This window comes from Carassius carassius, chromosome 13 (genome assembly GCF_963082965.1).
Source record: "Carassius carassius chromosome 13, fCarCar2.1, whole genome shotgun sequence".
Classification (NCBI taxonomy): Eukaryota; Metazoa; Chordata; class Actinopteri; order Cypriniformes; family Cyprinidae; genus Carassius; species Carassius carassius.
Window position 1 is genome coordinate 27,096,837 of NC_081767.1, and position 18,036 is coordinate 27,114,872.

At 35.9% G+C, this 18,036-nt stretch overlaps 1 protein-coding gene across 1 annotated transcript in view; it reads right to left on the bottom strand.

The window, feature by feature from the left end:
• Window positions 1-2,379: 2,379 nt before the first annotated feature.
• LOC132155707 (solute carrier family 66 member 2-like) overlaps window positions 2,380-18,036 on the bottom strand; it is a 34,879-nt gene continuing 19,222 nt past the window's right edge. Inside the window, exons 4-5 of the mRNA XM_059564422.1 lie at window positions 11,537-11,753; window positions 2,380-2,588 (exon numbers count right to left, since the gene is read on the bottom strand). Of these exons, the coding sequence (XP_059420405.1) occupies window positions 2,414-2,588; window positions 11,537-11,753 (392 nt within the window). The 3' untranslated portion in view covers window positions 2,380-2,413. The remainder of the gene's footprint in view (window positions 2,589-11,536; window positions 11,754-18,036) is intronic.

Sequence of the window (18,036 nt, forward strand, 5' to 3'; positions counted from 1 at the left end):
ATTCACTGTCTCTGTCACACATGCTCAGTACAGAATCAGGGAAGGATGGAATTTGGTTTTTCAATTTTACACCCCACTACACTGGTCACACAAGCAATTTACATGTAATTTCAAATGTGCAATCATGCATCAGATGTTATTAAATCAAATGTCGCTGGGCAAATACAAATAATTCAGCAAATAAAAAAAAATAAAAATTCAACAATAAGTCTATGTAACAGATCTTGTTACATAACATGCTGACAATGTGGGTTTATCTGGTATTCACAACAGGATTTAAGGAAGAAAAAGACAAAATAAATAAAGTAAGGACAAAAGTACAGAGTATTGTTTGGTTATTTCATGTGTTTTTATATGAAATATAGATTTTTTTCATACAATAACATTTCAGTCATTTAATCTGTACATAATACCATAATCCCTAATATCCTGAAAAAAAAGAATAATGTCCATAATGCTGCATTCATAATGACAGGTTAAAGATTGTTTGATGTGTCATTTTTTAAGGCACATTTTTGACCTAAATGACAAAAAATGTTTTTTTTGGACCAGACCATTGAGGCAGCATTAAACGATCATTATCCCACAACATTAAACACATAATAGACCGTTATCTTGCTCATCAGTGCAATTTCCTCACTGATGATGAGAGAATTACAAAGCTATTTACTGTAACAGTCATGTGCAACTAACAAAACTGTGAAAATTGGAAATATAAACAGACACAATAAAACAATATCCATGATTATTTAAAAAAGGAAGTCTTTGGATTTGAGTCTATTTTACTGTCACTAAAAAAATTAAATGAAAAACTGATACATTACTGATAAACATAACTGATATACTGTCAATAAGCTTCCTGAGTTCAGGAAGCTTATATATTGCTGGGGTCAGATATGTTAATGGGGTGGTTAACAGCACAACAGAACAAATATTTACCACACACAAAGTCTTACCACAATGAGAATTAAAGCCAAAAATGCTGCCCAGGGAGTAAACAGCTGAGAGGCTGAGGCCTTGTGACCATCTGTCATAACCTACGGCTAAACGTTGACGATAAATGAATGCTAAAGGAGCCAACGGGCTTAAACACTCCATTGGCATGTCAAAATCCCTACTGTGAAATATGGGCAGCGAGGAAGAAAGAGAGCCAAAAGTGAGAAGGAATCTGAAAGTGCATTTTTAAGGCCACATATGTAGTCCTCCCTGAGCAGCCTGGCGCTATAGTGGGATTTAAACTTGTATTGACCTTTTTTCGCAGTGATAAATAGAACATAACTCCGTTCCGGTGTGAATGATAACTTAATAGAGTGTAACTATTTTATGATGAGGTCTCCTCATAGCTGATCAACCACAGAAGCATCTGAGTTGAGGTGATTGCATTTTTCTCTCTCAGCAGTCCAGAAAAACAGTCCAAATGTCAATATTTGTGGGTAGACTGCCCTTCATCTTGGTGTGACATGCATGGATAAACATGTACGATATATGACTGGTTGAGGTAATCACTGTCATCTTTAAAGGAAAGGGCAGACTATGAACCCAATATGGCTCAAAGCTGTCCATCTCTGGCTTTGTGTGGTTACTAACTACAATTGCTTTTTCATAGGACTATTACACATTTCCCAATCAAAATCTTTTACAAAACACTGGTACCAACAGTAAAGTGAAATTATTGTGCTAAAAAGGGACTATTGATATGAGATAACAAAACAAAACAAATCTGTTTTTGTCATTTGCAATGCAATCATACATGATAAATCAGTTGAGCATTACATATTTAAGGCATACCCTGATGCATTTCCACTGATACGGTTTGGTAATTAAAGTTGGGTAATAAAGTCATTCATATATATATACATATATATATATATATATATATATATATATATATATATATATATATATATATATATATATATATATATATATATATATATATATATATATATATATAAAGGTATAAGGATGTCCAGCCGGTGCATATAAGGCCTGTTCACTCTTCTTTGAATGAAACCTTATGTATAACTTGATATAACTTGAATAAGGCAAAAAAGTCTGGGATCCAAAATAAAATGTGTACAAAAAGGTCAGATTATTATTATTATTATTTAATTATTATTTTCCAAATAAATTAACATTTCCAATGGAAAGTTTCACACAAATTGTCATGCTAATAATGCAATTATTTAAAAGGAAAATCTTTTGATAAAATAATAAATAAATATATGATTAAATATAATCATTAAATCTAAGACATATTCAATAAGAGAAAAGCAAAATTGAACTTCTTTCACTAGCAGTCTCAGACTTTTGAACCCCACTGTGTATTAAAAAAATAAAATAAAATAAAAATAGTGAAAGTAAAATCAAAATTTATTTAGGAGTGTTGATCACCATCATTACTGTAGTGATCTCAGCCCAGTTTGGTTCTGGTGTCCTGGCCGTAGTAGCCCACCTGGAGAAGAATAGCAATGTCAATTAAGATCTGTACCACACCACAGACCACGAACTGGGTGGGGCTTTCATTGATCACAAAATACGTGGTCTTAAAGATGTCACCAGCCGTCCATAAAAGCACCATCTTTACACTGTAAAAGAGGGAGAGAGACAGAGAAATAGAAAATTTGATTGAAGTTTTGAGAAATATATATATATATACATATAAATGAACACTCTGATAAATGAACCTCATTCGAAACCTTCACCAACACATCAGACTAATGTATTATACAATCTCCTGTCCTCCTACTTGATGAAGTCGTACATCTGTATATCACACACATTTACAAGACTCTGGAGTCTTGTGCAATAGAGTGCAATGGGGTGTCGCTTTCAGAATTGAATTTTTGAATTTAGAGGAAGCAATTATTTATATAAAATTTCTATAAAATCGTGAAGGGATGAGGAAATGGGTAGACACAATTGTCTAACTTAAGGTATATAACGGCTCATAGAAGCTATGAATAGATCCATTTATATGCAGAGAATTCACATTCAAATGTCAATTTGACCTTTAGAGACAGGAGGAACAGTGCATCCTGGGACAGGTGGGACCACCAAAGCACAGTACTTGTTATTGTCAATCCTCCTTCATTTTTGAAAAGTTTAGCTGTGAAAACTTCCAAGAAGAAACCACGTATATATGCTGCTTTCCCAGCAGTATTTATGCTGAATGAGTTCATTAACTTCATTCAAGTGTAAACAGAGAAAAGGTGGGATAAAGATGAGTACAGACTATACATCATCTGTCACAGACAGAGAGAAATGATCATTGGACTTTTCATACTCATAGCAGTTGCCCTGACAGAAGAAATAAGTCACTCAAACAATGTTGGGCAGCAGAAGCATACAGCTACTAATGAAATGGTTCATTCTAGCTAGTTGTCTACTTGATGTTGCAAACTCACCCATCTCAACATGACACTGATTATTGTGCATTATGTTCTTTCTTATCACTGTCTATGCGTTGTTTTGGTGTCAAAGGAAGATTGTGAATGAGGATGTAGGAACATCTGCTGGGAAGAGATGCAATGTTTGCTAACAGCAGTGTGAAATGTCTTCATTTATCTATTTATATTTACTGTGCTAAAACGTCTTTTCTCTGCCCTGCTAAATCAAAAAAATTAGGCACTACATCTTCATAGTCCTGGAGCACTTTCTCCACCAAACGCTGATGGTTGGTGCTCCAAACCCCCCCCCCCAAAAGTGCGTTTAATTGCTGGAAATGCCGTTTAATATGCTTTGAGAGGAAATGTTTCCTTTACGACTGATCTTAAAGTTACACCCCTCACTCTTCTCCTCCTTCATTCGTCTTTAGCATTAGTTTACTCTAGACTAGAGACCATCTTCAAACATCATTAATGGGGATGAAACATTAATGAGGTAATTAAGGAGCGTGGGTCATCTGTACAAGAGCAATGATAACAGTGACTACACAAAAACCACTTAATGGTTCTCCATCTTCCGCCTAGAGAGCAGAAACATTTTCAACTGTTCCCAAACATTCATTCTAAGACAAACACGCCCTTTCTCACTGACAAAAACAAACCACTATCTTTTCCCCTGCTCCCCTCCAAGCCCTATGCGGATTGACAGCAGATGAAAGAAACGCTCAGCAAACAGCGAGCAGCGCTTCAGGGCATATGAGAGAGGTAGAAGTGATTATTGCATTGATTGGGAGAACTGAAGCCACAGTTACAGCACTCCCAGTCCACACTGAACAGGCCTGCACTCAACCTTGACAAGCCTTCAATTGATCCTCTTCAACCCGACACTCTCATATCTGCGCTGAGAGGAAAGAGAAAGAAAGAAAAAAAGAAAGAAAGAAAGGATTTATTGTAGACAAAATGGAAGAAAAAACATACAGATAAAGACAGATAAATTGACAGAACAAATGATAGAGCACTAGACAGAGCATTACCATCATAAATAGACAGATAAAAAGTTACCACAGACAGACAGAATGAGGAAAAGAGTGAAGATAGAAGGTAGAATAAGTTGTGTAGATGTTGGGACTGATGTGATATACACTATATGGAATGCAAAAACTTAGAAGCTCAATATCTCTAAATTTCCCAGAATGCAGATAGAGCCTTATAATTCCAATGTGATAAAATGTACACAAAACCTCTAAGAAAGACAGACAAAAAGTGATAGAGACATTAAAGGCCTCAGGTCAAATTATGTTTCTTCACTAGGCTATATGGTTATCAAACAAGCTCACACAGATCACTGTCTTACAAACAAAGCTTAGCTAATCAAAACAGTCTGGAAATCCATTCAGCACAGCTGCAACATACTTTGGATGGAAGTAGAGTGTTTAAGCGACCTTTACATCAGTACTTTTGATTATAACATCCCCCATGATATATCTCTATTTTTGTATACAGAAACCCATTAAGAGCGATGCTAATGTCATCTAAATTTGCATGTCAGCCAGAAAAAAAAAAAAAAAAAAATGGTTTTGTCTTTCATTCCCTCCAGAACGCCAGCACTCTGCTGTCTTGTATATTTCTTGTTTCTTTCCCCCTGCTCCACTGTGCTTTGCCCTGGAGGGAATGTGAATAATTCTGTTGCGGTACTGGTCCTGGCAAGTCGTGGTTGCTAGCGGCTCATCTAATTCAATCACACGGCTCAGACTGATCAATGGGGAATGTGCAGTATTCCGGCAAACCAAAGCACACATTGGATCATGTGGGGATCCACTCCAATGGCTTTTTCTTCTCTAATTAACCCAGACATGACAGCCAAGCCAACAACTGTAAGGGCAACATCTCTACTGATAAAGTTCTGTATGTTTGCGTGCCTCTAAGCGATAGCAACTCAAAGATCGAAATATGTCTAGACATACAGTACTTTGCTAATGTGTGCGGAGGTGAAAAATCTTGAACACAATACTACCATACTATTTCTGGACTATGAATTATGAATCATATGCTCTGTATTAGGGATGCAATAAATATTCACAGAATATTGGTTATCAGCCATGAAGGATGAAATTCTTTGATTTAACAGTAGGGGACTATATTGGGTATTCATATAATTTTAAGATTTAGATAACTCCTGCCACTCTTGAATAAAATTTTTTTAGATTAGATTTACAATATATACGATTTATCAGTTATTGGACATAACATGAAAATTATCATTGGCTCAGCAGATCACAATTATTGGCTTCTATTTAATATCGTGTGACTCTATACAGTATGTTTATTTTCTATATGCAGGAAACAACTGACGTTCACTACATTGATGGAGAAAAATAAATAAATATTTTTTAGCAGCTTTGCCACCTCAGGAATAATTTACATTTTAAAATATAGCATTAAAATTGAAAATAGTGATTCTAAACTGTAATAACATGCCAAAATTTTACAGTATTGTTTTTTTAACTGTAAAAAAAGCCTTAATGAGCATAAGAGACTTCTTTCAAACATTTTACTGACCCCAAACTTGTACTGTACATTGTGAAATAATATTTACTTAATATGTATTTAATTTGTTTTTCAGTAAAGTTTCTAATACATGATAGTTTTACTTGTAAAGCAAAACTGTGTAAGATAATAAGACTTATTTTCGGAGAATATACATACATATTTCATGTTATTAAACAACAGGAAGTAGTATACAATGTATATACTTCATTCTAAAAGTATAGTAGCCCATGTTCTTGTCATTAAGTAGGAAAGAGAAAAAGCATCCCTCATTGTTGACTTGTTTTAGTTTAATAAAGCATTTCTTTCACTCTGTATGTATCCATTTTTCTGCATTTCCTTAGCTAGCTATGATAAATGAGTTTTTTTTGCCAGGGTGTATCACTGAGCACCATTTGAAGTGAATATTAGGTAGATCACATGCACAAACAGACCACAGAAAGACAAATAGCTCACACCAGTTGTCATAACAGCAGCCACAACAAATCAGACCTGCATCTATACTAGTGAGGACAGTTTCTGTTCCCCAGATTCCCAGTACAGCGAAGTTACATCCACTGCTTCCTTATTTTTTATAAATATGGGAAACGTTTCCTTTGAGCATGAAACTCCCTGGGGTAATCAAGGCCGATCAGTTTCGTGGGAGAATCTGGCTGTGTGTCTCTGCTTGTTAGGGAGACAGATTACAGCGCACTCAGCTTCATCAACACAGCACGGTCCTGATGCTAACTACACTCTTGACTTAGCATGGAGCCCAAACCCCAGAAACTGGTTTCAGCCGACATTAGACCTGAATGGCTCAAACTTTTTTTTTGTTAACTTTTCTTTTTTTTTTTTTTTTTAAAGCTCCTGTGGAGGTATCGGAGCTAGGAGAAGTGAGAGACAGCAGGCAATGTGATCTTGTGTAATCTGAGTATTTGGGACTTAATTAAATATAGTGCTTTGAATTAAAGAAATTCATTAATTTCATTTTCTCAATTTGAAAATAATCTTACAATACAAAGACACTGTCAGGTTATTTGTTGGATCTAATGCAGCAGTGTCATGACATAAGAAGCAAATGCGTCTGTGATGCAACATTTAATTTACACAAATCCAAAGTCAGTTCACCTAAAACTGACTTGAACAAACTCAGATGCTATCACTAAAAAATTTGCATACTGAAGTATGCATATTCTTTCGATTTACCTTTATTTACATAATAAATTGTGCTAAAACAGCAGGTTTTATGTATAACCAATGTCTTAAAACATAACTTTAACACTATTGAAGCAGTTGAGCCAGTATTGTAATATCAGAAAAGGTTTTCATTTTCTTGAGGCCCATTAACACCAAGAATGATAGGTATACCGATAACCAATAATATATAGATAACAATAATATACAGTTTATCAGCAATTCAGCACACTAACTATAATAATATTTTATTTTAAGCTGCAGTTATTTTTGTCATTAGATTCTAACTATTAGAACGGTTATTAAATCTTTATAGTTATAGTTGTAATTATAAGTCTTGGTCTGAATGGCCCTCTACTCCAACAACCTGTTTCCAGGACTGTATCCAGGACTCGAATTGAGGGGGGATGCTTTCAATGAAAGAAAAAATACCCATGTATCAGTTTTTATGCTTTTATATCCAATGTACAAACAATGTACTTTTCTGAATATCAGCACATAAATAGGCTAATAATATAGGGTGACCTATTTTGGCTGTTTGTGCTGTGCAGATCGATCATTGTATGACATTCATAAGAGCTATAGAGAGCAGAGCAGACGGCTCCTTATGCATTAAAATCACTCTCTTGGTACTTTGGTGTCATACAATGATCGGTGCGCTTCAAGTTGAATGAACGAACAAACACCTAACATGTACGTGTATTTGCATTGCTTTGATCATTCTCTGTAGGTGCCAGCACAAAAACAAATACAAAAAGCAAAATATCACACTATCCCCTCTGATTTTTTTTTTCACAATTCGACCACTGCCTGTATCGGAGGTCTTTGCTTGCATCAGACAATATGTAAACCGAGGATAATGAGAATGAGTCAATGTGTTAGAGACTATGCTTTAGGAGAAAAAAGTGTTCATGGGGTGAATATGATAGCCATTTGAAATATAATGCACACTGAACATGGCTGTCACACACACACACACACACACAATAGTGTGAAAAAATATATAAATAAAATAAAAAAACCTTAGATGAAACCGGTTGAGCTCCTTTTGCTCACAAGTGTCAACAGAGCCCTCAGGGTCAAAAATCTGAAATGAAAAAGATTAAGAATCCATTTCTGTAAAAATACAAACGTGAACACACAAAAAAAGCCCATGTCAAGAATTCTGATGGCCTTTCAAAATCTGAAAAATGGGGTAAAGCCTCATGGGAGAAAGGAGCCAGTGTGGATACCCGGTCCATTAATGTCAGTCACAGTCTGTGACACACATTGCTCTATGTTTCTCACTTTATCCTGTTCTTACATCTGTGTTTCCACCAGAGCGACATGAATTTAAACAGCAGCAGAAGTGAACACAGAATCAACGAGAAGTTCAAACGAGGAGAAAGAAGGTCAACAAGAGATGGAAACTTCAGAGAATAGCATGGGGGGGGGGGGGGCATTTAAATCCATCAGGTTCAATAAATGTCTGGCTCAAGGGCACAGCATTGGACCCTCCCAGCTTCAGTGGCCCGTATTAAAGACTGTTAGAGGGTATGGATGGTTGGTCTTGTTAAAGACAGTAGTGTATGTGTCATTGGTAGAGCTACTGATGTGTAGACTATCAATACCTCATAAGACTTTCTCTACAAGGGCACAGCAACACAAACACAAGCTCTGCTCCACAATCTAGTGAGCTGCCAACCTCAAAAGCATTTTACAACCAACCAGAAAAAAACTGTGCCTATACTGACATTTTTGCAATATTAAAAAAATGTACCTACACATAGAATTCTTTGCAGTTTCCATATGAAATGAACATTAAAACACCAAAACCTTTTCACGCAAAAAGTATTTCGAGAAGCAGATATAATGTTAGCAAAGAATATAGTATGGTTCCTTGCTCAATGTCCACTTTTACCATAGTGCATGATTTGAAAATGACGTTTGTATCACATAACTTGCTCCATATGTATGGTTTTTTCTGACATAGCAAACTTGCTTGGTAGCACACCTGGTAGAGCAATACACTCAGGTAAGGGTACTGTGAAACAAGAGTTATGATAAAAGAGCTCAAAGACATGTAGAAGCAAGCTAAAATTGTTCCATCAAATGTGCTTCTATCTCAGTTTGGTTTAGTGTACATGGTATGTTATGTTCTAACACAGTAGAGTCCTATAAGAGCCACTGTAGAGCTGCAATATATACAGCAACCACCGTAATAAAACATTGCCAGATTCATCTCTTTTTAAAACATCTACTGGACTATTAAGTGCAGGCAAATGTGCAAAAAGCAAAAATTATTTAGCAAAAATATTGCCATAGGTATGTTTTCCAATAAGCCTAGGTTTGAATTTTAAGATATTATTTTCTGTAGTCAAACAATAACGTTGTATGATTTGAAATTTCTTAATTATTTATTATCTGCAGAAGCTCTCAATTCTCATTCACATGTCTGTATACTGAAACATAATTACAGACAGATCACAAATGCAATATGTCAAACCTGGCATGATGCATTTTTACTTCAGGATGAGTAAATGTTGATAGATTTTATATTATGTATATATTTTTTTGTATTGTTTTAGTAGTCACTGCACATTTAATAATTTTATACAAAATCCCAACAAGTTTGTGTTGAGCCTTTTCGGTTTTAAAGGTTCACTACATATTTATACGCAGGTATATACACAATATACTGTATAAACACACACGAACAATGCAGTGCTGTCTTGGTGACAGATATTTTTTACTCATAGATGTTGAAGGACGGCTTTAAATACACGCTCTGAACCATGTCTCTAAAGGCTTTGCCCTAATAAATTCTCTTGCATACGCAAAGAAACACAGATGTCAGTGCAGTGATCGGTCGAGGGCCATCGACGCCTGCAGACACTCTGAAATCCCATCAAGGGCAAAGGCATTACACACTACACGTTATGGCAGTGACACATTCACTGTGTTCATAAAAAGATGGATTTCCAGAGAAATGCCATTTACATTGGCTTCCATTTTCCCTCTCTCAGCCTAAACTGTGCTCACGATGTTTAATTTGGCTCATAAAGAGGAGTCTGGAGCATGTGTCACACTGAGTTCTGTGGAGAAGACCATGAGATAAGGGCTTTTTCCTTTTTTTTTTTTCAATAAAAAGAGGGAAAAAGAGCTTGCTTCAGCTGAAGTGAAGTTGAAATTGAGCTGTGATTACTATTGCTGACTGAAGCCTGAGGCTAAAGATATTAGCTTTGCTCTTAATTCTCTATGGTGCTCATTGCAGACTTTTTCCCTCCAAAAAGTACCAGTAAGGTCAACTTTGTTTCAGTCTTCGGATTTGAGCAGAGTGGGCTATGGCATCAATTAACAAGCTCATTAGATGTCATTATAATGTGCCTTTAATGAATGATGTCTTGGGGGAGGCATGTCCTGCAAACATTTACCATGTGTGAATTTTACATGGTGACAGATATTATGGCAACAATGAACAAAAACTGCCACAAGAGGATTTGACAAATTTGCTGTTGCATGGTTTGAACATTTTCAATGTGTACGTGGAACATAACAGAAATGAACAGTGCTTTTGTAGTTGTTTTTTCTTTTCTTTTTTTTTACATGGGCAGAACTGTGTGAGCTCCTCATGTAAAGCACATAGAAAACTTGATTTCATTATATAAATCAGTACTGGGTAAACAGTAATTTCTTCTGCATAAAAATTAAACTATACATTTACTAGGCATGCACCAATATGAGTGTTTAAACAGCTGCTAAAAACTTTAAGAAACAAAATCCATCATTTGTTTCTTAAAAACATGCAGCTTTTCACTTTACAAAATGTTAATTGATGAACTGAAGTCGTGTGGATTACTTGTGGATTTTTGTAATGTTTTTATCAGTTGTTTGGACTCTCATTCTGACGGCACCCATTCACTGCAGAGGATCCATCGATGAGCAAGTTATGTAATGCTAAATTTATCTAGGATGGTCTGATGTTGAGTGCATTTTCAGCTAATGTTCATTTTTGGGTGAAATATACCTTTAAGCATCATAACATATTGTACATTATGAAAAATGTTTATTCATTTTCAGATTCATTTGGGATAGAGCTGTTATTAAATGATTAGTGCTTTTAAAGAATAACTTCACCTTTGCTGTAATCTAATGCTCAATTAATCAAAATGCAAATGTAAAAATATAGGGGAAAAAAGCATGAACAATGAAACATCCAATAGTGATACATTACCTCTAATATCAGCTGAGAAATTATATGGTACTGATATATTGTGCATCCCTAATATTTACCGTCAGCATTACTTAAACTGCATTTTTATACTACACCCAATGAATTCTGGGATTGCATTTTCCAGTCGGTGTTTTAATGTAACATTTTTAATGTAATTTAAGGCCTGAATTAAACATTTTAATAAAAGATAAATAACAGTTTGGGCCATGTTTACCTCATGCCTCGGGTGGAGCGTTTGTTGTAGTTCTGCAGTAGCTGAGGCAGTCCCATCATGGCTTCAAACATGACAGCCAAAGAGCCCAAGGCCTCCACAAATAGGACCCAGTCCAGAAAGAGGAACGTTATGAAAGCACACAGCAGCGTGAAAGCAAAGCAAAATATCAAATAGTCCCCAAAAGAACTCCAGCTCCAGAAATACAGAAGGTCCAAATCTGTAGGAGAGACAAAGAAAGAAAGACAAAAAAGTATCTTAAAAATATATCACATACAGACAATGTGTTATCTCAAAGCATCTCTCTATAACACTACCCAAGAAAATAGTAAAGAGACACTTTAAAGCATTTTATCATTAGTATGCATGTCACAATGCTCAACACCTCACACAAACTCCCTCATGCTATATGAAAAGTTAAATGAGCTTCGAAACCTGTGTGCCTCTTTCTTCAAATCTCCATTATATAAAGAAACTCATTTATGACAACTCAACATTTAATTTACAATTTTCCTAAGAGCCGTGAAATAAATGACCAGGCTCTCCAGGGGAACACAGACAAACATTCTGCAGTGAGGATTAAGCACTAGCATAAAATAAAGACAAAACCTTGACTGTTCTCTCAGGGGCGTCTGACTGGGGGTAAAACCAGTACTGATTAGCAGGGCCCCAAAGGAAGAGAGGGCCCTTGAAAAGTCTGGAATATATATTTTCAAGGGGGAGGGGCCCATTAGGACTGCCTATGCATAGGGCCCTTGTTGCCTTGTTGATGCTAGAGGTCAGAGGAGAATGGGCCGACTGATTCAAGCTGATAGAAGAGCAACTTTGACTGAAATAACCACTCGTTACAACCAAGGTATGCAGCAAAGCATTTGTGAAGCCACAACACGCACAGCCTTTAGGCGGATGGGCTACAACAGCAGAAGACCCCACCGGGTCTTTTCCAGTTGAAGACTGGAAAAAATGTTGCCTGGTCTGATGAATCTCGATTTCTGTTGAGACATTCAGATGGCAGAGTCAGAATTTGGCGTAAACAGAATGAGAACATGGATCCATCATGCCTTGTTACCACTGTGCAGGCTGGTGGTGGTGGTGTTATGGTGTGGAGGATGTTTTCTTGGCACACTTTAGGCCCCTTCGTGCCAATTGGGCATTGTTTAAATGCCACGGCCTACCTGAGCATTGTTTCTGACCATGTCCATATTGTATTTTAACTTGGAAAGCATTAAAAATGTGTTATATAAAAGTGCATCAAGTAACCTAAATTTTTCTTATATGAATGTGAAAGTGATAATTGTATTTTTTTTTTTTAATCAAATAAACAGTTAATAAGATGAATTAGTACATTTTTCTAAGTAGTGATAATCTCTAATTAATGTAAAAATGGAAATGTTATTCAAATTAGCAGCAAATTTGGGATGTGTTTTGTCCTTTCTCTTAAGAATCAATAAGGAGGAAAACAAATAAGACACAAGAAAGTGAAGATAGCTTCTGCATCACATTGGTCATCTCTACATTAGTGATCACGCACCATGTAAGACATCCTAACATGATCAACGAGTACCTGTCTCTCACCAAAACTGATGGCACAGGATCCTGAAATGAGCTGACATCAGCTCCAGAGAACTGATAGCTAAATAATAGCCCTATTTGTTACAGCTCTGACTGGAGTGTCATGTTCCGCAGCAGAGAGCCCACACACCACACGCTGTCATTTAGTAGGTTGTATCTTCTGATTACTTACTCTGTTAATTAATTCCCTATCTTCATAACATATTGTTAAGTATTAAAATGCACCATGTAGGTCATCCCACACTGTAAATTAAGTCTCAGATCATATGGGTTGTTCCTGAGAGATGTGCTATTACTTTTCTAAAGAAATGAACTGGCAGACAATACAACAGGCCAAACGAATCCAGCAGACTCACATTGAACGAGTCATCCAAACCATAATTTAGGACGAGATCATCATGGGCTTTTTTGACCAGCAAACACCCAGAACACCCTAGAAACAGTTTATAAATGGTTTCAATCCTTCATCCTGGCTGGTGAGAAAGCTATATCCTGTCATGCTCAGGATATCTTGTTCTCCACTAGTGGCATTCAGAATGGAACGGTCACACTTCAAAACAAAAGATATAGAGCACAGCCTTTTCTTCTTAGATGTCCACAGATCAAACATTTCAATTAGTTTGCACACAGCACCTCAAAGTCCGAAGTGTGCCTTAACCTTTGTGTGTGTGTTGTGGCATTAATCTCTTGAAAACAATAAAAAAATAAAACCCTCTGTAGTCTCAGCTCACATCAAGATTTCAGGCCAGTAACATAGTTTTTAGCTTCCTACTTCTTCACGAGCCACTTCAATCTTAGCTAGAACAAAAAAGGCTAGAGGAACCTTTAAAGAGAATGACAACTACTGTAATAAGGAGGCCCATCCAAATAAACCATCTCTTCCGCTTCTCTCACAGTGGCCCTATTCCCAAGGTTTACCGCCTGATGAGCCCTTTCTCAAGTTCTGTTCATGCCTGGATGAAGCTCAAGGACCCTATGGCAGATGTTTGTCCAGGCTCTGTAATTTTTCTGGGCTATGCCCATTAGCTGCAAACTCAAAGCCATTCAGAGCCATGTTGAAGTTTTGCAGAATCCCATGAGTGTTTATTTATGCACAAATTTATTTTGCATGCATGATCATGCATATTTATTTGCAGATGCAGATGTCTCTGGTATGACATGAATCCTTGATTATGTGCTGCCAACATGCAAGAAGAAGCAAGAAATAAATCATATATTAGACATTTTACACTTTTATGTATATTTTTATTGTATGTATATATATATATATATATATATATATATATATTTATATATATATATGTGTGTGTGTGTGTGTGTTCCTAATATATATGTATGTGTGTATATGTATGTATATATGTATGTGTGTACATACTAAGGATGTATGATATGTGGGCTGTTGCAGACACAGCGTCATTTTTCCATTTTAGCTTCATCACTTACAAGCCAATATTTAATTTTTATGTTTGGTTTTCATTTTTAATACATAAAAATAACAGCTTATCTTTATCAGCCAGAATTTTAATATTGATGCATTCAAAATCATAAATGATTGCCACTCCCTAGAATGGACACAATTAAATTGTCACTTTTTGGGACATAATCATATTTAAAAGAGGAAAAATAAATAAATAATAACTCAATTAATAATCATGAGCCAAATCTTTCCCCGCAGAGTTTAAGAGCTGAACCGTACCATAAAGAAAACTTCCCGAAGTGTGAAAATGTGATCACTGACAAAAAATAAAATAAAATGCATTTTTAGATTCACATTTGTTGCAAAAATACTTCAGGTCTAATTAGTAAACCTTTCAGAAAAAATAAATACAATTTGAGGAAAGTTTCATTTTAAATGGAATCTCCTATTCATGCCAATTAGGCATTTAGAACTGTGTCCTACTTATGAAAAGAGCCTGATGAGATTTTTTATTGTGCTGGGAAGGATCGTTCCTATGTCTCTGCCAATGTGTGGACACTATCTTTGGTGGCTGCAGCAGGCTTCTGGGTTTTGAGAACACTAAAATTAAAGGCATGCTGAAGAACAGATGTCCAGGACTGCTGAAGCTGGTAACATGTGCAAAAATAGCCATGTTTAGTTCACACATACACTTTGGTCTATCAATAATCCACAGAAGCCTTCACACCGCCTCCTCATTTGAATATTCAGTAAATTTCTATTTTCTTTTTGACTGACATAATCACAACTGCTTAAACCTGATGCACTTCATGAATATTTATACAATTTGGTGATACTACTTTGTATTGATGATTAGTATTCATGTGTTCAGTATATTTTCTGTCAAGTGTGATGGTTCTATTTATATTAAGCTGTTCTTTCTCTCTTACACACACAGTTTATCCATGATAAGCAGTATGAGTCCTAATGAACCTTCTCATTCGGTGTCTTTTTGACTGACAAAACTACTCTAAGTTGATTTACTCACTGAATATTCATGAAATACAGTGACACACACACTACTTTGCAATGGATTTCATGCATGAATACCCATAGCTTGCACTTGTTACCAGTCTATCTACTTTAACATCCTTTTAGAGCTCAGTGAATATTAATTAGCAACCTTGTAGCTTAATTAGTGAAGCAGTTCATCAAGAAAAAGTGTCGTATATGTGAAATGTTTTGGTGGTAGTGTTAATTTCGTCACCTATTTTTAATTTAGTCTTAGTCTTGTGCCAAATGTCCTTGTTAGTTTTAGTCATATTTAGTCATTCACATATCTTTTTTTGTCAGTCATGTTTTAGTCGACTAAAAGTCTCGTCATTTTAGTCTAGTTTTAGTCAAAAGAAAACTCAAGGTATCTTAGTCGACTAAAAGTCTTTTAATTTTAGTCTAGTTTTAGTCAAAAAATGTTAGTGTTTTTTTAAAATAACACATTATTACTGATAAACATTTCAGTAAAAAAAGTGTTTCACATATCTCAAACATTGGTTAAATGTCATAATTACCTGACAAAATACACTTGTTGAATGATTTTTGTTGGATGCAAATGTTAAATGTGTCTGGTTTTCAAACTCTGATTTAGGAGACACATTCACAAATGATTAACCTGATCACAATTTTTTACTTTATTGATACTGCTTTTAATCGTAATGCAAAGACCGGTCATCGGGACATAAGCTGTCATATACAATAAAAGAGCCTGCGCAGCAACAGGAAATATAATTTAACACAAAAAGCCTGCCTAGACGGTGGACTTGCGCTCAGGAATTTTTTTTTATTTTGTATTTTTTGAGCGGCGTGTGGACAAATTCTTTTTACGCACACACTATTTTATTTCTTGATAACAGACCGCTGCTAACTATAACACACAAATATCGAGCCTCTTCCTTCGACCTAGCATGTCGTCGTCGCTCGCTCATCACTCGTGTTCGCTTTGGGTGTTGTGCGTTCAGCAGTTTCGTGTTGCAGCCACAGGCTGGCAGCAACAGGAGTATGAGACCTGTAACTTAAGCAACAATGTGAAGCCGCAAACTCGTTCTGAATTTTTAAAGGCATAACAGTTGATGAAAAAGCAGAGACGATTGTAGACGAAAATGAAGAGAGATTTTATCTTAGTTTTTATTTTATGCAAAACATTTTCGTCTAGTCTTTTTTCGTCAACAATAATGCATGTTAATTTAGTCTTAGTCAGCGTTTTTGGACAGTGGTGCAGTCTTGTCATCGTCTCGTCTTAGTCATGAAAAAAAAGGTTGTTGACGAACATATTTCGTCTCGTCTCGTCTGACGAAATTAACACTATTTGGTGGGAATATGAGGAAACATCTGGAACAGGCACAGAGCAAGTCCAACTCCGAATGCACCAACCTGAATGTCTCCACAGCCTACAGGTAACCTTGGTGAGCTCTGATAGCCCTGATGCAACTTTACAGCAACACATCGTGAAATAATAAGAAGGTGGTTGTGAAAACTATGATAGTGTGATGGGACACCTCAAGGCTTGCCCTTGGCTGGCTAGCATTTTGTGTTGGAAATAGGTGATCGATTGAGATCCTGCTTAAATAGAGACTTTAAATTAGATGAAAACAGATAATTATGTAAGGGATTAGGAAGGGTAATTAAGCAGTTAACCCCAAGGGAAGCGACTAGAACAGCATGTGCTGAGAAAACAACTTAGCATCTAGAGGTCGAACATCTGTGTCACAATGTGGGGAGATGTTACTAGGGGTTTGACTGCCTGACAATACAAAGTCAAATGATTAATTTAACCTTAGTAAGTCACGGCACTGCAGTGTGACCTTCTGTGATCCATGATGGTCAATGTGCTTCTTTCACAAAGCATCCTTGGGCCATAGAGAGTGGTGGTTCAGGAAGATTGACTTCTTCAGACAAATATCACCCATAGCCTTCAGTATGGGAACTCTATCACAAAAACCAACAAAACTACACTGTAGAAAATTATTTTGATTTTAACAGTAAAAGACTGTAAAAATGCTACAGTAAAAAATTATATGTTGGTTTATTAACATTAAATCAGTTGATGAAATTTTATTTTATTGTGAATATAAGTTTTTAAAACCTAAAATGTTGCTACCATATTTTTTATGATGAAGTTCTGGCAACCACATCTGCTGGTATTTTACTGTAAATGTCACAGATTGTTTTTACAGTGTAGAATATACAGCACTCACAGCAAAGCAAAATGACTATTGGTAGGCATCAGCGATGCTGGAAAATGTTTTGAAATAGAAGAGCTGTTTTAGCTGATTGTGACATCATTCAATGGTCATGTTAAGAAAAGAAAATACAAAAGAAAACCAGATAATGTGCTGGAATAAAATTACCAGTACATTTCCTTCAACCATAAAACATCAAACAATGCAATGTTTATTTCAAAATACAGGTAAAACACCTGTAAAAAATCAATACAGAAAATTACTTAATAACACATTATGGTAGAATGGTACAATGCTGA